The sequence below is a fragment of the Oncorhynchus keta genome, chromosome 30, assembly GCF_023373465.1.
Source record: "Oncorhynchus keta strain PuntledgeMale-10-30-2019 chromosome 30, Oket_V2, whole genome shotgun sequence".
NCBI lineage: Eukaryota > Metazoa > Chordata > Actinopteri > Salmoniformes > Salmonidae > Oncorhynchus > Oncorhynchus keta.
Window position 1 is genome coordinate 9,322,054 of NC_068450.1, and position 27,280 is coordinate 9,349,333.

The 27,280-nt window shown below is 41.4% G+C and overlaps 1 protein-coding gene across 1 annotated transcript in view; it reads right to left on the bottom strand.

Moving 5' to 3' along the window:
• Positions 1 to 3,722: 3,722 nt before the first annotated feature.
• Positions 3,723 to 27,280, bottom strand: part of LOC118372837 (transforming growth factor-beta-induced protein ig-h3-like) — a 28,745-nt gene continuing 5,187 nt past the window's right edge. Inside the window, exons 3-17 of the mRNA XM_052487419.1 lie at positions 20,948 to 21,012; positions 20,559 to 20,716; positions 20,095 to 20,259; positions 19,177 to 19,323; positions 18,442 to 18,583; positions 17,280 to 17,492; positions 16,756 to 16,893; positions 15,999 to 16,141; positions 9,123 to 9,259; positions 8,444 to 8,574; positions 6,934 to 7,058; positions 4,944 to 5,046; positions 4,764 to 4,813; positions 4,572 to 4,599; positions 3,723 to 4,489 (exon numbers count right to left, since the gene is read on the bottom strand). Of these exons, the coding sequence (XP_052343379.1) occupies positions 4,428 to 4,489; positions 4,572 to 4,599; positions 4,764 to 4,813; positions 4,944 to 5,046; positions 6,934 to 7,058; positions 8,444 to 8,574; positions 9,123 to 9,259; positions 15,999 to 16,141; positions 16,756 to 16,893; positions 17,280 to 17,492; positions 18,442 to 18,583; positions 19,177 to 19,323; positions 20,095 to 20,259; positions 20,559 to 20,716; positions 20,948 to 21,012 (1,807 nt within the window). The 3' untranslated portion in view covers positions 3,723 to 4,427. The remainder of the gene's footprint in view (positions 4,490 to 4,571; positions 4,600 to 4,763; positions 4,814 to 4,943; positions 5,047 to 6,933; positions 7,059 to 8,443; positions 8,575 to 9,122; positions 9,260 to 15,998; positions 16,142 to 16,755; positions 16,894 to 17,279; positions 17,493 to 18,441; positions 18,584 to 19,176; positions 19,324 to 20,094; positions 20,260 to 20,558; positions 20,717 to 20,947; positions 21,013 to 27,280) is intronic.

Here is a 27,280-nt window from a genome sequence, read left to right on the forward strand (position 1 = left end):
ATATTGAAGTTATAAAAACCAAGTATATAGATGAATTTATGTTTTTAATCAGATAATGGACAGTTAATTATTTTTTATTTAACCTTTATTTAACCTATTTAACTAGGCAAGTCAGTTAAGAACAAATGACTGCTGGCGATAACCAGCCTAAATGGCTGTTGGTGTTCTTGGGCACGGGGACTATGGCGGTCTGCTTAAAACAAGTTGGTATTACATACCGGGTCAGGGATAGGTTGTAAATGTTTGTGAAGACACTTGCCATCATCCCAGGTCAGCGCATGCTCTGAGTACTGTGCCTTGGTATTCCATCTGGCCTTGTGAATGTTAACCTGTTTTTACAGGTCTTACTCACTGCGGGGAGGGGGGCTGGGAATACAAAAAATAATTATATATATTTTATTCCCAGCCCCCCAAGGACAAAACACACATCAGGACAATGAGATGTGTGTCCTGTATATAGCATCGTAATTGTTATGTGATTGTGTTACTTTTTATTATTTTTTACTTTCGATCATTTGGTAAATATTTTCTTAACTCTTCTTAACTCTGCACTGTTAGTTAAGAGCTTGTAAGTAAAGCATTTCACGGTAAGGTCTACACATGTTGTATTCGTTGCATGTGACAAATAAAGTTAGATTTGATTTGAGAGACAACACCACACTCCAGGCTGTATCACAACCGGCCGTGATTGGGAGTCTCATAAGGCGGCGCACAATTGGCCCAGCGTCGTCCGGGTTTGGCCGGTGTCGTCCGTCGTTGTAAATAAAATAAAATGTTCTAAACTGACTTGCCTAGTTAAATAAAGGTTAAATAAAATAAAGAGAGACATAAGACAAGAACAATGTTACAGCAGTAACCTATGGGAGAACCATGTATCCACTGTCTCCTCAAAAGGAAAAGCAGTCCGGGTAATGCTCTTGGGGAGACGGAGGAAACCAACCCCCTACAACGGGTCTAGAATTTCAACAGGCGGAAACAGAACTGCGAGGGAAGGCGTTCCTGGATCAGAATGTAAGCAAACAGCAATGTCAATAACAGATGGAAGGGACATGGTGATACTGTATTTCAAGACCTGATGAACAGAAAACCTATTTTGCCTTGTTGTTTTCACTCATCTCCTTTATCACTCCTTTAAGTTTGATTCTTTCATTCAAGGTTTAAAATAGGCCTACAGTTTACTCTTAAGTCTTCATCTATTTACTTAGCCTATAGGCTCTGCTTTTAGCCTATAAGCTCCATACTCTACAAATCACCCATAGACAGATACTCTCCCTTTGATGAAAGGAAATGAATTGGTTTGTGTGATCTTTATTGACAGCTCTCACATGTAACGCAGGAGATACAATACCCATTCGATCTGTTCCCCAAATTCCCGGCCGCATCTTGGGTGTTCTCCTCTTGACATAAGTGGGCCACTGTAGGTCAAGCCTGGTCATGTTAATAGGGGTGTATCAGGGGGGTAACAGATGGACCACAGGTCAACCATTTGTACAGGGGCTGAAGGCCTTCTGTTCCGGTGAGAAACATCTGCCTCTATCAATACAGAGAGAATGACAGGGTCTTATTATAACAAGGATCTGTTTGTGCTCTCTTGCCAACTTTTATGATCATCAAAATGGTCATCAAAATGACCTTTAGGAGTTGGAAATAGTGCACAAACTGATCTTGGACCAGTTATACACTGGTATGTAGGTACAACTGGTGAATGTTAGGTCAAGACACCCTCTTCGCTGATGTCGGTGAAACATCCTGCTCTGTCAGAGATGAGTAATCACTGTTGGAATTACAACTTTAATATAGGAAGAACAAAGCTCTTAGGCTTAGTAAGCTACCTGTCTTTCCTCCCCTAGTAAGGGTAACAGCTGTCTTCAGGCTTGATAATGTTATGGCTAGGTGTCTCGTAGAAGTGTTAAAGCCACGGGAACAGGACCAGTAGAGGAATACATGAGGTGAAAGCAGTACTAAAGCCAATGTGTTTGTAATTGTACCACATGTGTTCCATATTACAGGGGAATAACGGGCGCTAGGCTGACTTCCTCTTGGTCCAGAAGGGCACAGTTTAGGTAAAGAAGGACTGAAACAGAGGATTGAACTTAAACAATGGTACATTGACTTAGAAAACCCTCTGAACTTGCATGACTTTTGCATTTAGAATGGTGTGCCAATCTACCATGTCTTGCTGAAACAATATACTGTAGGCTACTAGTAGCATGTAATACACTACATGACATCCAGCAACAACATTAAGTCTCTACATGTTTGGTTACTGATGTAATAGTAAGGATGTAACAACGACGACTCTTCCTGACATTCTTTGCTCCATCTGTTACCTTGAGCAACAAGTCTCTTATCAAATCAGAACTCTGACATTAGAGAGAGTTCCAGAATCCGGTGGGAATTCCAGAACTCTAATAAGTGCCGTGACCTCCATAATTTGTCTCACAATATTTAGACTTGTTAAATTGTTTCTTGGCATCCAGACCAGTCAGTGGCCTTCAGTTCCTGACCAGGGCTCCTAGCCAGTGGTCTCTCTGCCCCCTGTAGCTCCAACAGCTTGGTAGTGTCTGCTCCAGAGTGTAAAACACTTTGGAATGTTTCATTCATTGTTCCGGATCATTTGCCGGGAGGCCTGCCAACTGGGAGCTGGCTATTGCACACATATATCTGTCTCTCTCTCTCTCCCTCTCTCTCTCTCACTCTACCTTACAACATTCTCATACATGGCCCCCCTCCTGAGTCTCAACCAAGAAACTGGAACTCACAGTAAGGGTTCTTATGTTCTAATTTCTTGACAGATAACAATTCTTCCTTTTCTCCCTCCAGAGAAAATACATAAACTTCAAAAAGATGTTATAACTTAACATTGAAGTCAATGTTAGTGACTGGTGAATTGAAAGTATTGGTCTTGGATTCAAGTATTATTGATATCACAATCACATGGATGATAAAAAAAAAGCCCTTTTCAGTTCCTGTACACTGAGGTGTTGACTTTGTTCTACTGAAGGATCTGCGAGGGCGGTTTTCAGCAGGAGTTAAGTTCAATTCAAACCGAAGGAAGACATTGTTCTCAGACATTGGATAGGCTACGTCTCAAACGGCACCCTATACAGTACACTGCTTTTAACCAGAGCCCTTGTAGTACACTATAAAGGGAATAGGATGCCATTTGGAACACAACAAACGGCACCCTATTCCCTAACAGTACACTGCCTTTGACCAGAGCCCTTGTAGTACACTATAAAGGGAATAGGATGCCATTTGGAACACAACAAACGGCACCCTATTCCCTAACAGTACACTGCCTTTGACCAGAGCCCTTGTAGTACACTATAAAGGGAATAGGATGCCATTTGGAACACAACAAACGGCACCAGAGCCCTATTCCATTTGGAACACAACAAACGGCACCCTAACAGCCTTTGACCAGAGCCCTTGTAGTACACTGGCAATAGGATGCCATTTGGAACCAGAGCCCTTGACCAGAGCCCTAGTACACTATAAAGGGAATAGGATGCCATTTGGAACACAACAAACGGCACCCTATTCCCTATACAGTACACTGCCTTTGACCAGAGCCCTTGTAGTACACTATAAAGGGAATAGGATGCCATTTGGAACACAGATAATATGATATAATATACACAATTGCTGTGCCAATATCTTGAAACACTGACGTGTTGTCATGGATAGAAGTTTTCAGAAATCCAAACAAATTCCGGGGCTACAAAATGAACATTTTATTTTTGAAATGTGAGACCATTGCTCTTTGGTTTCCACACAAAAAATATATTGCTACAGTATGTTACACATGGAAAGCATGTGACTTGACTGTGGGTGCATTATTGTTTTCATTCGGTTTAATGACAAAAAAAAAGTGAAAGAGAATCAGATCTCAAGAGGCCATGACTTCAACCTTAATTTGCGTGTGCACGAATAGCTTTTCCGTTCCAGCCAAAACATGCAAAACATGCTACATCTATCATATCAAAACAAAATACAGTATACATTTCTCAAACCAAAAAAATCTGCTCTGCGTTTACATTTAAAAACAGAAGTCACGTGTGAACATTCAAAACACTGATGAAACTACAGTATATGGAGTTATAGCTAGTTGCTGGTTTTTTTTGTTGGGTTGACCATTTTTACATGAAAGAAAACAGACAAAGTTAATTATATTTCAATTCAAATCTTTGGTTTTTGGTATATGAAAGCAATTATATAACATATTCCACTAAGAGATATCCCATCTCTGTGTTCATCTAATGCTGGGTTATTATTGATCATCTTTGACTAAATTAGATCGATAAGACTCCCTTTTAGAGTTCCAAATAAGAAATATTTTCCATCAACAAAAGTAACAAACCCGTGACTTTGTGTTGATGTACTGTAGGCAATTCTGGTTGTTTTTTTCTCCTCTTAAATTTATTTTACTGGACGCGACTCATCGTCCTGCTGGAGAGACTTTTCCTGACTTTCTGGAAGAGATCATCTGAAACAAAACAAAGATCATGACAACATTTAACACCAGTTCAACAAAAGACACTGAGAGATATAGATCAGAGAGTAGTTACCATTTTTTACTCCGATTCTTGAGTCCGTCTGTGAAGAAAGGAATACAACAATATTTAGATATACATTTACAAATACAAAAACACATATTTTTAAGATAATGAACATTCGCATAGCTGCGGATTTACAAAAACGATCATCTAATAAGACAGTCAAAAGAGACGTGATAAGTTAACCGTCTATAAATGTCTTACTCTCATGGAAGAGACTGGGGCATCAGCCTGTTCCCTGTCAACCTTAGGAGCTGGAGGAGATAGAGAGAGAGAGAACAAGACAGAGTTGGAATGACAATTGTAGGATAATACAGTACGTTATGTACAGTAATGTGAGATGGTTTATTCGGTCTTCATGGACAGTGAAGCGATTGCTCTTACGCAGTGGCTTTATGATGGCTCCCACAGCGTGGACAACTCCATTGGTGGCCATCAAGTCGGCTTCAACCACTGGGACCTTGTTGATGTACACGGTCTGGTTCCTCTGAAGAACAAAAAGATACAGGGTATATATAAGATGAAACTTAATATTTTCATAACAGGGGTTCAAGACAATCAAGTCATGTTGAAAGAATGTATATCGATACATTGTACACCAATGATGTAAGCAATAGAAGTACACAACAAAATAAGTACCTCTTTTCTCCACTGAAAACAAAATCATCAATTAAAAGAAAAACATGTACATGTCAGTACTGATATTACATGGTAGTACTGATATTACATGGTAGTACTGATATTACATGGTAGTACTGATATTACATGGTAGTACTGATATTACATGGTAGTAGTACATGTTAGTACTGATATTACATGGTAGTACATGTTAGTAGTATCAATATCAAATGTGTGTTATAGGATCAAATTGTTACAGGATCATGTGTTCTAGGATCATGTGTTCTAGGATCAAATTGTTCTAGGATCATGTGTTCTAGGATCATGTGTTCTAGGATCATGTGTTCTAGGATCAAATTGTTGTAGGATCATGTGTTCTAGGATCATATTGTTCTAGGATCATGTGTTCTAGGATCATGTGTTCTAGGATCAAATTGTTCTAGGATCATGTGTTCTAGGATCATGTGTTCTAGGATCAAATTGTTCTAGGATCAAATTGTTCTAGGATCATATTGTTCTAGGATCATGTGTTCTAGGATCATGTGTTCTAGGATCATGTGTTCTAGGATCATGTGTTCTAGGATCAAATTGTTCTAGGATCAAATTGTTATAGGATCATGTGTTCTAGGATCATGTGTTCTAGGATCAAATTGTTCTAGGATCATGTGTTCTAGGATCATGTGTTCTAGGATCAAATTGTTCTAGGATCAAATTGTTCTAGGATCAAATTGTTCTAGAATCATGTGTTCTAGTATCATGTGTTCTAGGATCATGTGTTCTAGGATCAAATTGTTGTAGGATCATGTGTTCTAGGATCATATTGTTCTAGGATCATGTGTTCTAGGATCATGTGTTCTAGGATCAAATTGTTCTAGGATCATGTGTTCTAGGATCATGTGTTCTAGGATCAAATTGTTCTAGGATCAAATTGTTCTAGGATCATATTGTTCTAGGATCATGTGTTCTAGGATCATGTGTTCTAGGATCATGTGTTCTAGGATCATGTGTTCTAGGATCAAATTGTTCTAGGATCAAATTGTTATAGGATCATGTGTTCTAGGATCATGTGTTCTAGGATCAAATTGTTCTAGGATCATGTGTTCTAGGATCATGTGTTCTAGGATCAAATTGTTCTAGGATCAAATTGTTCTAGGATCAAATTGTTCTAGAATCATGTGTTCTAGGATCATGTGTTCTAGGATCATGTGTTCTAGGATCATGTGTTCTAGGATCATGTGTTCTAGGATCAAATTGTTCTAGGATCAAATTGTTCTAGGATCAAATTGTTCTAGGATCATGTGTTCTAGGATCATGTGTTCTAGGATCAAATTGTTCTAGGATCATGTGTTCTAGGATCATGTGTTCTAGGATCAAATTGTTCTAGGATCATGTGTTCTAGGATCAAATTGTTCTAGGATCAAATTGTTCTAGGATCATATTGTTCTAGGATCATGTGTTCTAGGATCATGTGTTCTAGGATCAAATTGTTCTAGGATCATGTGTTCTAGGATCATGTGTTCTAGGATCAAATTGTTCTAGGATCATATTGTTCTAGGATCATGTGTTCTAGGATTACATTGTTCTATGATCAAATTGTTCTAGGATCCTATTGTTCTAGGATCATGTGTTCTAGGATTACATTGTTCTAGGATCAAATTGTTCTAGGATCCTATTGTTCTAGGATCCTATTGTTCTAGGATCAAATTGTTCTAGGATCTTGTGTTCCAGGATAAACAGTCATAAGGGCCTACTGTACCATGTTCAGCTCCAGCTTGTCTCCCTGCAGAGGCTTCAGTCTGGTATGGGAGCCCACTCCTCCACTGACCAGAATCTCCTTAGCCATGTGGTACTTCAAAACACTGGCCAGCTCCTTGGGGTTGCCTAGACAACAAGCTGATATTAGAACACCTACCGGACCATGTTGCATCTCTATGGTCTAGACGTTTACAAACAGAGGAAATAGGAAAACTAAAACACTGAAGAATGAACATTGATTAATAAGTTAAAAGTAATCGGTTGTGCAAGATACAACAAGGAACTGATGAGTTAAGGTACTTGGCATATACTTTAGCATTACAGCTACATTCTTATTGCTGTGGCCAAGTCATTGAACATGAAGTTAGTCAACATGATGCTGATGTTATTTGTATAAACGTGTCCTGCTCATCTAAACAGTTGTTGCGAAATGGTTAGGGCAATCATTAACAAACAGCACTGTTTATTTGTTTTTATAAATGATTTGATATACCCAAAACGAGTGTAACTGTAGCTCCAGTATACTGTAGGTAGGTCATACTGTAACTGAACAACTGGCTCCAGTTAACCACAGCTGTTTGGCGTTCATAAGTGTGGCAGCATCCAAGATGCATTCCATCGTGTCATCATTTCCTGGGTGTAGATAGGTTATTAGGTTCATTCCAATAGTTCTGTCTGTCTAACCGAACATATTCTCACTGTGGGCCAAATCAGGTTGTCCTTAGGTGCCACTGATTTTTATTTTAATGTGATTTGTTTTGCAAAGCCAGTCGTGAAACCTGTTCACAGTTTGGTTAAGGCAGGATGCCAGACACCCAAATACACTACATATGGCATACACTACATATGGCATACACTACATATGGCATACACTACATATGGCATACACTACATATGGCATACACTACATATGGCATACACTACATATGGCATACACTACATATGGCATATACTACATATGGCATACACTACATATGGCATACACTACATATGGCATACATATGGCATACACTACATATGGCATACACTACATATGGCATACTACTACATATGGCATACACTACATATGGCATATACTACATATGGCATACACTACATATGGCATACACTACATATGGCATACACTACATATGGCATACACTACATATGGCATATACTACATATGGCATATACTACATATGGCATACACTACATATGGCATACACTACATATGGCATACACTACATATGGCATACACTACATATGGCATACACTACATATGGCATACACTACATATGGCATACACTACATATGGCATACACTACATATGGCATACACTACATATGGCATACACTACATATGGCATACACTACATATGGCATACACTACATATGGCATACACCACATATGGCAGAGAGGTATCTGTTATATTTATCCTCGTCTTACATTTCCAGACCTCAACCCTTTGTTCTTGTTTGAGACTAGCTCTGTTTGAGAAACACTAGAATGTCTGGAGCCAGGGCTGTCCTTACCCATGAGTTTGTTGAGGTCAGCCTTTGGCAAGGCGCTGAAGGCATCGTTGGTGGGAGCGAACACGGTATGGGGACCGGCCTGGTTCATCAGCTCTGTCAAGCCAGCCGTCTGGATGGCACCGACCAACAGACTGGCACAGAAGGGAAAGCACACTTAGAAAGACCCTCCTCAAGAGGAAGACAGAAGACTTGACAACTGACTGATTCCCAACACACACAGTTTTAAAAAAATATATATAAAAAAATAGTCAGAGGAAGAAACAGAACTTAAACAGTTGACTAATAGGAAAGTTTAAAAAGCATCGACGAGTTGTGGTTTCTGATGTGCCAAATGTACCGAACATGTATGAGTTGAATCATGTGGCAGAACAGAACAGATCGCTGGTAGTGAAAAGATACAGAGTAAACAGAACATATCTCTGAATATGGGTGGAAATGAATCAACATGGTGCCTTTCAGTTCTGGATAAAACATTAGACTCTTGGAGGGACTTCTCAGGATATCTAGCTACAGAACGTAAGCTGTGGTACTTAGGCAGAAGCTACTATCTTTTTTTGCTCATATGCTTACATGTCTGTTCTTGCTCTTATGAAATTGAATTATATTGCCTCAAGATATTATTGAGGACAAACTTGGTAATCATTTTCATTGAATCATTCACTGATTCATTGACTCTCACCTGAATCGGTTATCAGCCTTCAGGACATCCATGATGGTGCCCATTGGGGGAGTCAGGACCTTGTCGACTGTGAACATGCTACCGAAACGGCCGATCTTGTCGTGGGCAACGATACAGGAGTTCTCTATGCACAGGCTCTGTTATTTTGAGAGAGACAGAGAGAGAGAGACAGAGAGAGAGAGAGAGAGAGAGAGACAGAGTGAGAGACAGAGAGCGAGAGAGAGACAGAGAGAGAGACAGAGAGAGTGAGAGACAGAGAGCGAGAGAGATGTTTGTTTGTTTTACCCGTCACCATGACAACATCCCAAATAGCATCCTATTATTTATATAGGGCAGTGGGTTGGACCAGTGTTCCCTCTAAGCTGAACACGGGCATGCAGCAAGATGGAACTCTACTCAACTTTCTACTTGTCCCCTTTAGTTAACACTATCAACGTTTCACTCTACCGTGGGAATTGTGATCGATTGAACGCAGTACTACCCACTTTCAATGTAACATATCGAAAGAAAATGAACTATGCAAGAGTTAGTATGCAAAACTGACTGTGCAAGAGATTTTATTGTAGGTAGAGCACATTAGAGTATGATTCTATTGCATTGACAGGCACGACTCAGGCCTGTAATCGGTGCACCATAACCAATCAGAGCTGCAGTAGGCCTATAGGCAAATATCCATTGCTATATATGGATCTGTGCCGTTCACATTGAACTGGACTGTGTTTACAGCATGAGCGCTTGTTTTGAGATCAAAGCTGCATGTAGCCACCTGTGCACATTTGTTCATATCCTTTGCTAGTTAGTGAGTGATTAGCCCAGTTATAGTTCATTTCTAGTCAACATTGGTGGAATGGTTGTTTCCGACAAGAGCACAAAATATATGCATTTCTAGACATCTTTGAAAAGCCAGAGCTTTTTTTAATGTCTTAAAGGGACAGTGTTGTAATTTGAGACAGGTTTGTAGAAGCTTAGTAGCGAATAGACAGAGGGTATCATAATGTGTCTGTTTCTCTCTAATAATGGTATGAGAATAATAATGAATTTTGTGTTGTCAAGGGGTTTCTTTCATCAAACAACATTTCCAGTCACCTCCTTGTCTAAAGGACAAGTTAATAAACAGGTTAATGTCAAGCCCTGCATGTTGATTTCTAAAGTCTGATGGGATGTAGACCTACATTGAACACCACACATTTGCTGCTATGACAGAACAGCTAATTCCATGTTAAAATGTTATGGGATGCATTTCCTCCATTGTTTTTGATGGTAGGTCACTCTGATAGGCCTACATTATAATCAAATAGCCACATTAGCCTACTTGACCACTGTTAAAACTGTAACTTAAAGTAGGTACAGCCTCAAGGTTCACAGTAAAAGCGTGTCGGAAGTTGCACAGAAGTATGCGCTCAGCAGACTTGAAATGTGCTCAGTGTCCCAAAAAATTAAGAGGGAACATTACCTTTGGCCAGAGCCATATTTGGTCAAAAGTAGTGCACTATATAGGGAATAGGGTGCCATTGGGACCTGGTCAAAAGTAGTGCACTATATAGGGAATAGGGTGCCATTGGGACCTGGTCAAAAGTAGTGCACTATATAGGGAATAGGGTGCCATTAGGGACACACTTGGATTCCTTCCTGTCTGCCCTTTACTCTGAAATGATGGCTCGCAAGTGGTCTCTCTCTCTCTGTGGAAAAAAGCTTCTTGTGGTCATCTGGAAATTCCATTACAAAGCAGAAATGTGAGAGCTGCTGCCAGAACAACCTTCATCTGCCACCCAGGAGAGAACAGAGCAGAGCTGTGAAAAACGGTGTGAAACAACATTCTGGATAACGATTCTACAGTATGAGGATGTTGTAGAGGGACTCTCTCTCTCTCTCCCGTGTCATTGGATGAAAACATGTTTCGGGGGTAAAAGTCCACCAATCAGGCTGCCTCCTTCTGTCACTCATTTGGAGAAAATGATGACCAGCCATAAACTGTTCATTGTAAATATGAAAACAGCACAATAACGCTTTGTATATAGTTAGGAATAGTGTATTTAGGCTAATCTCTGTAATGAGTTAACCCTTAGGAAGAGGCTAATCTACATAATGAGTTAACCTTTAGGAAGAGGCTAATCTACATAATTAGTTAACCCTTGGGAAGAGGGTAATCTACATAATGAGTTAACCCTTAGGAAGAGGGTAATCTCTGTAATGAGTTAACCCTTAGGAAGAGGGTAATCTACATAATGAGTTAACCCTTAGGAAGAGGGTAATCTACATAATGAGTTAACCCTTAGGAAGAGGGTAATCTACATAATTAGTTAACCTTTTGGAAGAGGGTAATCTACATAATTAGTTAACCTTTTAATAAGATAATAATAATAATAATAATAAATGCCATTTAGAGTTAACAGTCATGTGTGCATACATTCTATGTAGAGGGTGGTCTAGTACAAAGAAACAAGCCAATTTCTAAAGAGGGTAATCACTACATAATGAGTTAACAATCAACTTTTGGAAGATCAGAATATAATTACTGATATCATAATGAGTTAACTACCATTGATTGTGAAGAGGCTAATTTCTGCTACTGAGTTAACCCTTAGGAAGAGGGTAATCTACATAATTTCAGTTAACCCTTAGGAAGAGGCTAATCTCTGTAATGAGTTAACCCTTTTTTTTGGAAGAGGGTAATCTCTGTAATGAGTTAACCCTTAGGAAGAGGCTAATCTCTGTAATGAGTTAACCCTTAGGAAGAGGCTAATCTCTGTACTGAGTTAACCCTTAGGAAGAGGATAATGTACATAATGAGTTAACCCTTAGGAAGAGGGTAATCTCTGTACTGAGTTAACCCTTAGGAAGAGGCTAATCTCTGTAATGAGTTAACCCTTAGGAAGAGGGTAATCTACATAATGAGTTAACCCTTAGGAAGAGGGTAATCTACATAATGAGTTAACCCTTAGGAAGAGGCTAATCTACACAATGAGTTAACCCTTAGGAAGAGGGTAATCTACATAATGAGTTAACCCTTAGGAAGAGGGTAATCTCTGTATTGAGTTAACCCTTAGGAAGAGGGTAATCTACATAATGAGTTAACCCTTAGGAAGAGGATAATCTACATAATGAGTTAACCCTTAGGAAGAGGCTAATCTACATAATGAGTTAACCTTTAGGAAGAGGGTAATCTACATAATGAGTTAACCCTTAGGAAGAGGCTAATCTACACAATGAGTTAACCCTTAGGAAGAGGGTAATGTACATAATGAGTTAACCCTTAGTAAGAGGCTAATCTCTGTAATGAGTTAACCCTTAGGAAGAGGGTAATCTACATAATGAATTAATCCTTAGGAAGAGGCTAATCTACATAATGAGTTAACCCTTAGGAAGAGGCTAATCTACATAATGAGTTAACCTTTAGGAAGAGGGTAATCTACATAATGAGTTAACCCTTAGGAAGAGGCTAATCTCTGTAATGAGTTAACCCTTAGGAAGAGGGTAATCTACATAATGAGTTAACCCTTAGGAAGAGGGTAATCTCTGTATTGAGTTAACCCTTAGGAAGAGGGTAATCTACATAATGAGTTAACCCTTAGGAAGAGGCTAATCTACATAATGAGTTAACCCTTAGGAAGAGGGTAATCTACATAATGAATTAACCCTTAGGAAGAGGCTAATCTCTGTAATGAGTTAACCCTTAGGAAGAGGGTAATCTACATAATGAGTTAACCCTTAGGAAGAGGGTAATCTACATAATGAGTTAACCCTTAGGAAGAGGCTAATCTACATAATGAGTTAACCTTTAGGAAGAGGGTAATCTACATAATGAGTTAACCCTTAGGAAGAGGGTAATCTACATAATGAGTTAACCTTTAGGAAGAGGGTAATCTACATAATGAGTTAACCCTTAGGAAGAGGCTAATCTACATAATGAGTTAACCTTTAGGAAGAGGCTAATGTACATAATGAGTTAACCCTTAGGAAGAGGCTAATCTCTGTAATGAGTTAACCCTTAGGAAGAGGCTAATCTCTGTAATGAGTTAACCAATTAGGAAGAGGGTAATCTACATAATGAGTTAACCCTTAGGAAGAGGCTAATCTCTGTAATGAGTTAACCCTTAGGAATAGGCTAATCTCTGTAATGAGTTAACCCTTAGGAAGAGGGTAATCTACATAATGAGTTAACCCTTAGGAAGAGGCTAATCTCTGTAATGAGTTAACCCTTAGGAAGAGGGTAATCTACATAATGAGTTAACCCTTAGGAAGAGGCTAATCTCTGTAATGAGTTAACCCTTAGGAAGAGGGTATACTCTGTAATGAGTTAACCCTTAGGAAGAGGATAATGTACATAATGAGTTAACCCTTAGGAAGAGGGTAATGTACATAATGAGTTAACCCTTAGTAAGAGGCTAATCTCTGTAATGAGTTAACCCTTAGGAAGAGGGTAATCTACATAATGAGTTAACCCTTAGGAAGAGGGTAATCTACATAATGAGTTAACCCTTAGGAAGAGGCTAATCTACACAATGAGTTAACCATTAGGAAGAGGGTAATCTACATAATGAGTTAACCCTTAGGAAGAGGGTAATCTCTGTATTGAGTTAACCCTTAGGAAGAGGGTAATCTACATAATGAGTTAACCCTTAGGAAGAGGCTAATCTCTGTAATGAGTTAACCTTTAGGAAGAGGGTAATCTACATAATGAGTTAACCCTTAGGAAGAGGCTAATCTACATAATGAGTTAACCTTTAGGAAGAGGGTAATCTCTGTACTGAGTTAACCCTTAGGAAGAGGCTAATCTACATAATGAGTTAACCTTTAGGAAGAGGGTAATCTACATAATGAGTTAACCCTTAGGAAGAGGCTAATCTCTGTAATGAGTTAACCCTTAGGAAGAGGGTAATCTACATAATGAGTTAACCCTTAGGAAGAGGGTAATCTACATAACGAGTTAACCCTTAGGAAGAGGGTAATCTACATAATGAGTTAACCTTTAGGAAGAGGGTAATCTACATAATGAGTTAACCCTTAGGAAGAGGCTAATCTACATAATGAGTTAACCCTTAGGAAGAGGGTAATCTACATAATGAGTTAACCCTTAGGAAGAGGGTAATCTACATAATGAGTTAACCCTTAGGATGAGGCTAATCTACATAATGAGTTAACCCTTAGGAAGAGGCTAATCTACATAATGAGTTAACCCTTAGGAAGAGGGTAATCTCTGTAATGAGTTAACCCTTAGGAAGAGGGTAATCTCTGTACTGAGTTAACCCTTAGGAAGAGGGTAATCTCTGTAATGAGTTAACCCTTAGGAAGAGGCTAATCTACATAATGAGTTAACCCTTAGGAAGAGGCTAATCTACATAATGAATTAACCCTTAGGAAGAGGCTAATCTACATAATGAATTAACCCTTAGGAAGAGGCTAATCTCTGTAATGAGTTAACCCTTAGGAAGAGGCTAATCTACATAATGAGTTAACCCTTAGGAAGAGGGTAATCTCTGTAATGAGTTAACCCTTAGGAAGAGGGTAATCTACATAATGAGTTAACCCTTAGGAAGAGGCTAATCTACATAATGAGTTAACCTTTAGGAAGAGGGTAATCTCTGTACTGAGTTAACCCTTAGGAAGAGGCTAATCTACATAATGAGTTAACCTTTAGGAAGAGGGTAATCTACATAATGAGTTAACCCTTAGGAAGAGGCTAATCTCTGTAATGAGTTAACCCTTAGGAAGAGGGTAATCTACATAATGAGTTAACCCTTAGGAAGAGGGTAATCTACATAATGAGTTAACCCTTATGAAGAGGGTAATCTACATAATGAGTTAACCTTTAGGAAGAGGGTAATCTACATAATGAGTTAACCCTTAGGAAGAGGCTAATCTACATAATGAGTTAACCCTTAGGAAGAGGGTAATCTACATAATGAGTTAACCCTTAGGAAGAGGGTAATCTACATAATGAGTTAACCCTTAGGATGAGGCTAATCTACATAATGAGTTAACCCTTAGGAAGAGGCTAATCTACATAATGAGTTAACCCTTAGGAAGAGGGTAATCTCTGTAATGAGTTAACCCTTAGGAAGAGGGTAATCTCTGTAATGAGTTAACCCTTAGGAAGAGGGTAATCTACATAATGAGTTAACCCTTAGGAAGAGGCTAATCTACATAATGAGTTAACCCTTAGGAAGAGGCTAATCTACATAATGAATTAACCCTTAGGAAGAGGCTAATCTACATAATGAATTAACCCTTAGGAAGAGGCTAATCTCTGTAATGAGTTAACCCTTAGGAAGAGGCTAATCTACATAATGAGTTAACCCTTAGGAAGAGGGTAATCTCTGTAATGAGTTAACCCTTAGGAAGAGGGTAATCTACATAATGAGTTAACCCTTAGGAAGAGGCTAATCTACATAATGAGTTAACCCTTAGGAAGAGGGTAATCTACATAATGAGTTAACCTTTAGGAAGAGGGTAATCTCTGTAATGAGTTAACCCTTAGGAAGAGGCTAATCTACATAATGAGTTAACCCTTAGGAAGAGGCTAATCTACATAATGAGTTAACCCTTAGGAAGAGGGTAATCTACATAATGAGTTAACCCTTAGGAAGAGGGTAATCTCTGTAATGAGTTAACCCTTAGGAAGAGGCTAATCTACATAATGAGTTAACCCTTAGGAAGAGGCTAATCTACATAATGAGTTAACCCTTAGGAAGAGGCTAATCTACATAATGAGTTAACCCTTAGGAAGAGGCTAATCTCTGTAATGAGTTGTCTTTTTGCAGAAGAACAACTGTGTTCACTCTCTTAATTCAGCTCAATTGGTCAATCTGCACAATCTGCATCTGCACCTCTTTTATACCATCTGATGCCAGCTGTTGGTCCTACGGGGTTACTTACGTTACGGTAGACGAACACTCGGAGTTTGATTCCTCCCAGAGTCTCTAGCTCTTGCCCGTAGTACAGTGACCCGGAAGACAGCTGCTCCTTCAGGATGTGGTTCTTCAACAGCTTCTTCAGGTCACCAGTCATTGTCACACCCTCTGTGAACAATAGATACAGAAATTATCAGATTGATTCAATGAAATGGGCCAAGAATCATGGTCTCAAGTCACTGCTGTTTGTTAGCACAGAGAGAGGGCAGAGGGAGGGATACAGAGAGAGAGAGAGAGAGAGAGAGGGGGAGGGAGGGAGGGACACACAGAATGAGGGTAGAGGGAGGGATACAGAGAGAGAGAGAGCTGAGAGAGGGAGAGAGAGAGAGAGAGAGAGAGAGAGAGAGAGAGAGAGAGAGAGAGAGAGAGAGAGAGAGAGAGAGAGAGTTCTTCAACAGCTTCTTCAGGAGAGAGAGAGAGACAGAGAGAGAGATAGAGGGATACAGAGAGAGAGAGAGAGAATGAAATGGGCCAGAGAGAGAGAGTCTCAGAGAGAGTTTGGGGAGAAGGAGTGGAGGGATACAGAGACAGAGAGAGAGAGAGAGAGAGAGAGAGAGAGAGAGAGAGAGAGAGAGAGAGAGAGAGAGAGAGAGAGAAAGAGACAGATGAGATGGGGAGAGATGGAGAGAGAGAGAGGGAGAGAGAAAGAGAGAAAGAGGGACAGAGACAGATGAGATGGGGAGAGATGCAGAGAGAGAGAGAGCGCCATCGATCGATGTTACCTTTGAAAGCTTCATTCTGAGGGGTCAGGATGGTCAGAGCCTCTGAGCCAGAAAGGTGGGAGCCAAGACCAGCATCAACAAACAGCTTGGTCGCTGTGGTAACGGCGGATCCCTGGGCCAGCTCCAACAAAGTCTTAGCTTAAAAAGAGATCAGTACATAAATGAACATTTCTCATTGAACAGAGAGACTCTTCACAAGTAGCGTGGAGGTCTTGTCTCAACATGAACCATCGAGTTGAATCCACTTCATATTCAGTGCAGTAGCATTCCAGACAGACTTTCAACTTTCAACTCCTATGACAGTCAGAGACCTTTTCAGACGTGACTCATCACTACTAATAATCTCACAAAAGAAAGCAAGTATTCATTGGTTTAGATTAGAGGTTTAAATTTGGCGTTGACGCAACTCTCAATTTTAGACTCTGGTTTTCAATACCTGTCTGAGATGAGGAGCTTGTTAGAGGTCCAATAGTTTGACTCCAAGTCATATGCAGACGGCTATCTATTGCTCTGGTTTGAATTACCTGAGTCTGGGATGAGGAGCTCGTTGATGTAGTGGACGACTCCGTTGGTCCCCAGCTGATCTTTCTTCTGGATGATGGCCTTCCCGTTGAGGGTCATGTCACTCCCATCACAACCCACCTCTAGCACAGTCCCCTGTAGGGTCTCCAGGGGAGTACCAGATGTGATGGACTCTGCACACTGCATGTTCTTCAGGATGTGGTAGTTCAGCAGGTCTGGATGGAGAGTACAGACACAAGTAGAACTTAGTTCACGTTAATAAGTCATTGGGTTCCCGTCTCCGATATCTATCTCCCTGTTCTATATCCAATATCTATCTCCCCGTTCTATATCCAATATCTATCTCCCTGTTCTATATCCAATATCTATCTCCCTGTTCTATATCCAATATCTATCTCCCTGTTCTATATCCAATATCTATCTCCCTGTTCTATATCCAATATCTATCTCCCTGTTCTATATCCAATATCTATCTCCCTGTTCTATATCCAATATCTATCTCCCTGTTCTATATCCAATATCTATCTCCCTGTTCTATATCCAATATCTATCTCCCTGTTCTATATCCAATATCTATCTCCCTGTTCTATATCCAATATCTATCTCCCTGTTCTATATCAAATATCTATCTCCCTGTTCTATATCTAATATCTATCTCCCTGTTTTATATCAAATATCTATCTCCCTGTTCTATATCTAATATCTATCTCCCTGTTCTATATCCAATATCTATCTCCCTGTTCTATATCAAATATCTATCTCCCTGTTCTATATCCAATATCTATCTCCCCGTTCTATATCCAATATCTATCTCCCTGTTCTATATCCAATATCTATCTCCCTGTTCTATATCAAATATCTATCTCCCTGTTCTATATCTAATATCTATCTCCCCGTTCTATATCCAATATCTATCTCCCTGTTCTATATCCAATATCTATCTCCCCGTTCTATATCCAATATCTATCTCCCTGTTCTATATCCAATATCTATCTCCCTGTTCTATATCTAATATCTATCTCCCTGTTCTATATCCAATATCTATCTCCCTGTTCTATATCTAATATCTATCTCCCCGTTCTATATCTAATATCTATCTCCCTGTTCTATATCTAATATCTATCTCCCTGTTCTATATCCAACTGTCATTAAAAAATATTTCACCTTTCAGAGCCACAGGGTCTCCCAGGATCCTGTTGAGCATTTCAGGGGGGATCTTCTCGAAGGCTTCGTTGGTTGGAGCGAACACCGTGTAGTGACCATCGCTCTCCAGCATTTGGGTCAGACCAGCAGCAGCAACAGCAGTCTAAAACGCAGAGAATCAACACACTGAATCAACACACTGAATCAACACACTGAATCAACACACTGAATCAACACACTGAATCAACAAACTGAATCAACAAACTGAATCAACACACTGAATCAACACTGAATCAACACACTGAATCAACAAATTGAATCAACACACTGAATCAACAAACTGAATCAACACACTGAATCAACACTGAATCAACACACTGAATCAACAAACTGAATCAACACACTGAATCAACAAATTGAATCAACACACTGAATCAACACACTGAATCAACACACGAAATCAACACTGAATCAACACACTGAATCAACACACTGAATCAACACACTGAATCAACACTGCTTTTCTCTCACATAATTCAAATTGCACATACAATACAAAAGACTGAGACCGAGTCAATGATCAGTGAACGTAACATTCCGATAGCTGACACAACATTGCATAGCATATGTTCAACATGTAGGACATGGTAAGATAGTTCTAGTGTGATAGACTGTTCTGTGAATGAATGAATGAATGAATGAATGAATGAATGAATGAATGAATGAAGCGACAAACTGTCAAAGTTGTTTACTTACACGAAGAGTCTCCAGATCATCGTCGGTGTCGATGAAAGTGTGCACGTCGTTGGTAACCGCGGTGATGACTCTGTCCACGACGTGCACGATCCCGTTGGTCGCATGCTGGTCTGTTTTCACCAGACGAGCACAGTTCACTGTTACAATCTGCAATGACAAGAGAGGGAGAAAAAAAGAAAAGAAACGTTGTCTCATGATTTAGCTGACTTTTGATGGATGGTCAACGTGTGACCATTTGATCGATGGTCAACGTGTGACCACTTGATCGATGGTCAACGTGTGACCACTTGATGGATGGTCAACGTGTGACCACTTGATGGATGGTCAACGTGTGACCATTTGATCGATGGTCAACGTGTGACCACTTGAAAAATTATCAAAAAAGTGTACAGTAAAGTTTTTTAGCTGATGATGTATCTGTTCATGTCTCTCTAGAGGTTCCGGCTTGCTTGGTCCCAGATGGCCTATGTCCGACTGCACAAACAGATCTGGGACCAGGCCAGGTCACAACATCATATACCTTCCAATCACAGGAGGCTGGTGAGGGTAGGATGGCTGACCGAAATGAAGTGAATGGTATCAAACAGATCCTGTGTTTGATGTGCCGTTACCATTCTATTGGTTAATACCATTCTATTGGTTAATACCATTCTATTGGTTAATACCATTCTATTGGTTAATACCATTCTATTGGTTAATACCATTCTATTGGTTAATACCATTCTATTGGTTAATACCATTCTATTGGTTAATACCATTCTATTGGTTAATACCATTCTATTGGTTAATACCATTCTGTTGGTTCATACCATTCAATTCCAGTCATTACCACGAGCCCGTCCTCCCCAATTAAGGTGCCACTAGCCACCGGTGCTTTCAATTATAATGCAACATTAACATTGGACAGATGCTACTCACTCCGTTGGGGTAGTGGTGGATGTGAACGTTGAAGTCTTGGTACATGGAGGGGAAGGCCGATCCGTGCTTCAGGTCCTCAGAGGTCAAACGGCGGTTCACCATGTGGTAGTGGAGCGCGTTGAGCAGCTCAATATTCACGTTACTCACCAGAGCATCCAGGATTTCCTACAACCGTAAAAAAACAGAGTCCTATTTTCATCAGAACAATGGTCAATCACAAGTTAACCATTCGTACCATTACATATACTGACCAAACACTTGGTTCTAGTATCTACTGCTCTTTAAAAAAAAATGTTTGACACGCTACCTCGGCTGATTAGGCTGATAACACGTAGTCTGAGGTCAGAATAATACAATATCTCTAGATGCAACAGGATTGGGGTGAATTATACTTCAATTCCAGTTCTCTCTCTCTCCGTGTATCCCTCTCATGTGAAGGGAGAGAGTCCTCCTGACACACTCACGTTGGGTAGGGCCGCCCAGGCCTGGTTGCTGGGAGCGAAAAAGGTGAAGCTCCCTGGTCCTTCGATCTCCTCCCTCAGCTGAGCCCTCTCTGAGTACATCTTAGTGGTGGCGGCTCCAACCACACCCAGCGTGTTGTAGATGTTCACTAACGGCAGGGCTGGGAAACATTTTTACAGTCTTAACCATCATATGGGGGGAAATGTATGAAATTCAAATTTTGATTTGATGGATGTATATTTGACAATCAAAGTAGGATGCCATATTTTGTTTGACAGGCCTCTTGTCTAAAAATAACTATCCCAAATTGGTTGAGTTGTTGCATTTTATGGATAGTAAGTGACTGAGCTATAACTTGATTTGCAGGCTAATAATGCAGATTTCTTCTTACCAGCAGGACAACCCTTTTCCCCTGGAAGCTTCTCATAACCGGGGCAACACTCATAGCTGATCACCCTGTTGACCAATAAGAACACGTGTTAGGGACGACTGCAGCCAATCAAGAGATGAAAACAACAGGTCAGTTTCTCCTTACTCTTTCAAGTCAAAAGACTCTAGCCTTGTTCCAGATCTTGTTTGTGTTGTCTTGCCACAAACGGATATGTGACCAGGCTACAAAAGATTGAGCAATGTGTCTTAGGTTAAATGATACAGCCACATGCTATACACATAGTTCTGTCATTTTGTGCATTAGAGATATTTCCACAATAAATCTGAACTGGGCTCAGCTGGTACTGGAAGGTCATAAAAGCTCATTTCCTGAGGGAGGGAGGGAGAGAGAGAGGGGGAGAGAGAGAGAGAGAGAGAGAGAGAGAGAGAGAGAGAGAGAGAGAGAGAGAGAGAGAGAGAGAGAGAGAGAGAGAGAGAGAGAGAGAGAGAGAGAGAGAGAGAGAGAGAGAAGAGAGAGGTAGAGAGGTAGAGAGAGAGAGAGACACACAGAGAGAAGAGAGAAGAGAGAGAGAGAAGAGAGAGAGAAGAGAGGAGAGAGAGGAGAGGAGAGAGAGGTAGAGAGAGAGAGAGACACAGAGAGAAGAGAGAAGAGAGAGAGAGAGAAGAGAGAGAGAGAGAAGAGAGAGAGAGAGAAGAGAGAGAGAGAGGAGAGGAGAGAGAGGTAGAGAGAGAGAGACTCACAGAGAGAAGAGAGAAGAGAGAAGAGAGAGAGGTAGAGGTAGAGGTCATAAAAGCTCATTTCCTGAGGGAGGGAGGGAGGGAGGGAGGGAGGGAGGGAGAGGGAGAGAGAGAGGTAGAGAGAGACACACAGAGAGAAGAGAGAAGAGAATGTACTGTTTACTGTTAATTTTGGTTGTTTTTCACTTTATATATTCACTTTGTATGTTGTCCACCTCACTTGCTTTGGCAATGTTAACACATGTTTCCCATGCCAATAAAGCCCTTGAATTGAATTGAATTGAGAGAGAGAGAGAGAAAGAAAGAGAGAAGAGAGAGAGAGAAGAGAGAGAGAGAGGTAGAGAGAGAGAGAGAGATAGATAGATAGATAGATAGATAGATAGATAGATAGATAGATAGATAGATAGATGTAGAGAGAGAGAGAGAGAGAGAGAGGTAGAGGTAGAGGTAGAGAGAGAGACCCAGGGTTGGCCAAGGGAAACTCCAGAAAGGGGACTAAGAGAGCGGTACTGAAACACAGGCTCCTGCCAGTAAAAACAAAGAGAGAGCGGCCAAGCGAAGGTGTACCGGATAAAAACGTGAACTTTAAAGTTAAGTTTTAAAAAACCTGGTCCACGAAAATGATTATCCATGATTATTTCTAATCAAACAGTGGCACATGTAAGTTATAGTGAGGAACACACAGTGGCAACATCAACAATGCATAACACAGTCAAAAAAAGACAAGGCAAAAGGTGTGGAAAGCTACGCAAATATGATTTGGCATCTTGCGACCCCCTGCAGACCCTACATCCCAACTCGAGTAGTCCGTTCCGCCAGCTCTGGTCTCTTGGCCCTCCCACCCCTACGGGGGGCGTCAGATCTCGTTCATCCCGGTCAAAGCTCTTCAGCAGAGTTCCTGCCCAAGCTATTTTAAAGATGAATGCACTAACTGTAAAGTCGCTTTGGATAATAGTCTGCTAAATGACTAAAATGTAAAAGAGGACCAACTCTGAGTCCTAACATTGAATGGAAGGTCAATGAGAAACTACCTGAGCCAGACACATCTATACCCACTTGTCACGTCAACCCTAGTTAACTCCACCATCCCCTTCAAGCTTAATGTAAAAGCTGTAAAAGACCAGGCGAGGATCTGAGCAATTAGCTACTGTTAAACTCCTAGGGAGAGGGTAGTTGGTCGCTCAGAAACATGGTTAGGGGACAATCCTCACATTCAGTGAGGGTGGGTGGGTGGGTGGGTGGGTGGGGGGGTTATGAGGAAACCCTGTAAAACACAGTAGCCTGAAAACCAAACCAGTCGGATTTTCAAAACAGATGTTAACTCAACTTCGATTTGTTCTCCACAAGCATAAACAGAGATGGTAGCCATGGATTTCTGACAAAATAAACAGTAAGGTCGCATAATTCAAACACAGTGTGACATTGAGACTTCCAAGTGTTGAGCCAAACTATTCACCAGACAAAAGTATGAAAGAAGAGAGGGAAGGTCCATTAGACTTTATGGATTCCATGATGAAATTCGCATTCTAGATAGATTTGAATTGGCTTTCTATTCATAGATACGGGAAAAAAAAAAAAAAAAAAAATCATAAAAAAACTCAAATGTTCCTTTCCCAGACAAATAAAAACAAGATGTAAATTGTAGTAAAAGTGAGCATGTATAAAGCTTTACAGACTAGTTAGCTCTGGGATTCACCTTTAGTCAAATGTTACTACTTTAAAACATAGTGTGATTGCTGAGAAAAACAGAAGAACCAATGCATTGGCGTTGAGAGTGGGGCTTTAAAGGTAGCTAGGGGCTGTTGGGAGGTAGCTAGGGGCTGTTGGGAGGTAGCTAAGGGCTGTTAGTTGGTAGCTAAGGGCTGTTGGGTGGTAGCTAGGGGCTGTTGGGAGGTAGCTAGGGGCTGTTGGGAGGTAGCTAAGGGCTGTTAGTTGGTAGCTAGGGGCTGTTGGGTGGTAGCTAGGGGCTGTTGGGAGGTAGCTAAGGGCTGTTAGTTGGTAGCTAAGGGCTGTTGGGAGGTAGCTAGGCGCTGTTGGGAGGTATCTAGGGGCTGTTGGGAGGTAGCTAGGGGCTGTTGGGAGGTAGCTAGGGGCTGTTGGGAGGTAGCTAAGGGCTGTTGGGAGGTAGCTAAGGGCTGTTGGGAGGTAGCTAGGGGCTGTTGGGAGGTAGCTAGGCGCTGTTGGGAGGTAGCTAGGGGCTGTTGGGAGGTAGCTACGGGCTGTTAGTTGGTAGCTAAGGGCTGTTGGGAGGTAGCTAAGGGCTGTTTGGTGGTAGCTAAGGGCTGTTGGGAGGTAGCTAAGGGCTGTTGGGAGGTAGCTAAGGGCTGTTGGGAGGTAGCTAAGGGCTGTTGGGAGGTAGCTTAGGGCTGTTGGGGGTAGCTAAGGGCTCTTTGGTGGTAGCTAAGGGCTGTTGGGAGGTAGCTAGGGGCTGTTGGGAGGTAGCTAAGGGCTGTTAGTTGGTAGCTAAGGGCTGTTGGGAGGTAGCTAAGGGCTGTTGGGTGGTAGCTAGGCGCTGTTAGGAGGTAGCTACGGGCTGTTGGGTGGTAGCTAAGGGCTGTTGGGAGGTAGCTAAGGGCTGTTAGTTGGTAGCTAAGGGCTGTTGGGAGGTAGCTAAGGGCTGTTGGGTGGTAGCTAGGCGCTGTTGGGAGGTAGCTACGGGCTGTTGGGTGGTAGCTAAGGGCTGTTGGGTGGTACCTAAGGGCTGTTGGGTGGTACCTAAGGGCTGTTGGGAGGTAGCTAAGGGCTGTTGGGAGGTAGCTAAGGGCTGTTGGGAGGTAGCTAAGGGCTGGTGGGTGGTACCTAAGGGCTGGTGGGAGGTAGCTAAGGGCTGTTAGTTGGTAGCTAAGGGCTGTTGGGAGGTAGCTACGGGCTGTTGGGTGGTACCTAAGGGCTGTTGGGAGGTAGCTAAGGGCTGTTGGGTGGTACCTAAGGGCTGTTGGGAGGTAGCTAAGGGCTGTTGGGTGGTACCTAAGGGCTGTTGGGAGGTAGCTAAGGGCTGTTGGGTGGTAGCTAAGGGGTGTTGTTAGGGTTATTGGTGACTCAAGAGTTATGAGGTCTCCCCTCAAGTGACCTGTAACCTCTAGCACCAGCAGCACCATGTCCCCATGGCCTGCACTCTAACCCATTACCTGTTAAACCCAGTGGTCAGCTCCCTCTTTCCATGGGTGTCTGTAAATGTAATTAAATTCAAACTGATAAAAGCTTTTTGGAACCTTTGTTGACACAAGCCCAGGTTAGTCCTTTCAAACGCCACTCTCAAACTCCCAGCCCTCTCAAATGGACACTTTAGGTCTCGCTTGCTGTGGAAAAAGTGCATTTTCCTGGCTCCCTTATGAATGATTAGTGTGTGTTTAGGGATGGAAGTCCCTCAACAGTGCCCTCTAAAGCCATCATTTCCTCCAAACATCCAGCGCCCACAGCAAAGTTTCCCCTTCCTCTTCAACTTTCATGAGATTTCCAATGAAAGAAACACTGTTGTGAATCGCCAGCAAACGTCTCCCGTTACAAAGTCATCAAGTTCGTGTCTGTGGTTCAATTTTCTACAGGAAACATCTAGATAATTTCACAATAATTATCAAGGGAGATCAAATAACAAGAAAAGGCCGGGAACAGAAGACACCACACACACACACACACACACACACACACACACACACACACACACACACACACACACACACACACACACACACACACACACACACACACACACACACACACACACACACACACACACACACACACACACACACACACACACACACACACACACACACACACACACACACACACACACACACACACACACACCCTAGATAGCAAATAGCAAATGCATGTTTTCTTAGCACACCCATTCCCAAGGCAGTATAATGGTGAAATGGTCAACACATGGCGTTCCCATGCCATGCAAAACCTACAACACAATCTCAGAGGAATGTTAGACAGAGCAATAACCAATACCATCTTGCCCCCTGCAGGGATGTTAACATTGACGTCAATCAAACAGCCGCGACTGTGGAAGGCTGTCAGTGCCTTTACTGCCCAGGGTCCAGGACAGGGCCTATCTGGAAGATTGATGTTGGTAACCTGAGTTGTCCTTTTACCCTCAGAGGTGGTCAAGCTATTTAACACTACCCGGACTGATTGAATAGAGAGACACAAGGTATCCATTATCTACTGTGTAACTACCTAGCTAACCCAGAATATATCTCCCCCAAACTAACTACCTAGCTAACTCAGCTATTTATCTCCCCAAACTAACTACCAAGCTAACCCAGAATTGATCTCCCCAAATGAACTACCTAACTAACCAAGCATTTATCTCTTCCAAATTAACTACCTAGCTAACCCAGCATTTATCTGATCCAAACTAACTACCTAGCTAACTATGCATTTCTCATCCAAACTAACTACCTAGCTAACCCAGCATTTCTCATCCAAACTAACTACCTAGCTAACCCAGCATTTCTCATCTAAACGAACTACCTAGCTAACCCAGCATTTCTCATCCAAACTAACTACCTAGCTAACCCAGCATTTATCTCCCCCAAACCAACTATCTAGCTAACCCAGCATTTCTCATCCAAACTAACTACCTAGCTAACCCAGCATTTCTCATCTAAACAAACTACCTAGCTAACCCAGCAATTCTCATCCAAACTAACTACCTAGCTAACCCAGCATTTCTCATCTAAACTAACTACCTAGCTAACCCAGCATTTATCTCCCCCAAACCAACTACCTAGCTAACCCAGCATTTATCTCCTACAAATTAACTACCATGGCTAACCCAGCATTTATCTCGTCCAAATTAACTACCATGGCTAACCCAGCATTTATCTCCCCCAAACCAACTACCGAGCTAACCCAGCATTTATCTTGTCCAAATTAACTACCTAGCTAACCCAGCATTTATCTCCCCCAAACCAACTACCTAGCTAACCCAGCATTTATCTCCCCCAAACCAACTACCAAGCTAACCCAGCATTTATCTCCCCCAAACCAACTACCTAGCTAACCCAGCATTTATCTCGTCCAAATTAACTACCATGGCTAACCCAGCATTTATCTCGTCCAAATTAACTACCATGGCTAACCCAGCATTTATCTCCCCCAAACCAACTACCTAGCTAACCCAGCATTTATCTTGTCCAAATTAACTAACTAGCTAACCCAGCATTTATCTCCCCCAAACGAACTACCTAGCTAACCCAGCATTTATCTCCCCCAAACTAACTACCCAGCTAACCCAGCATTTATCTCCCCCAAACCAACTACCTAGCCAACCCAGCATTTATCTCGTCCAAACCAACTACCTAGCTAACCCAGCATTTATCTCCCCCAAACCAACTACCTAGCCAACCCAGCATTTATCTCCCCCAAACCAACTACCTAGCCAACCCAGCATTTATCTCGTCCAAACCAACTACCAAGCTAACCCAGCATTTATCTCGTCCAAACCAACTACCTAGCTAACCCAGCATTTATCTCCCCCAAACCAACTACCTAGCCAACCCAGCATTTATCTCGTCCAAACCAACTACCTAGCTAACCCAGCATTTATCTCCCCCAAACCAACTACCTCGCTAACCCAGCA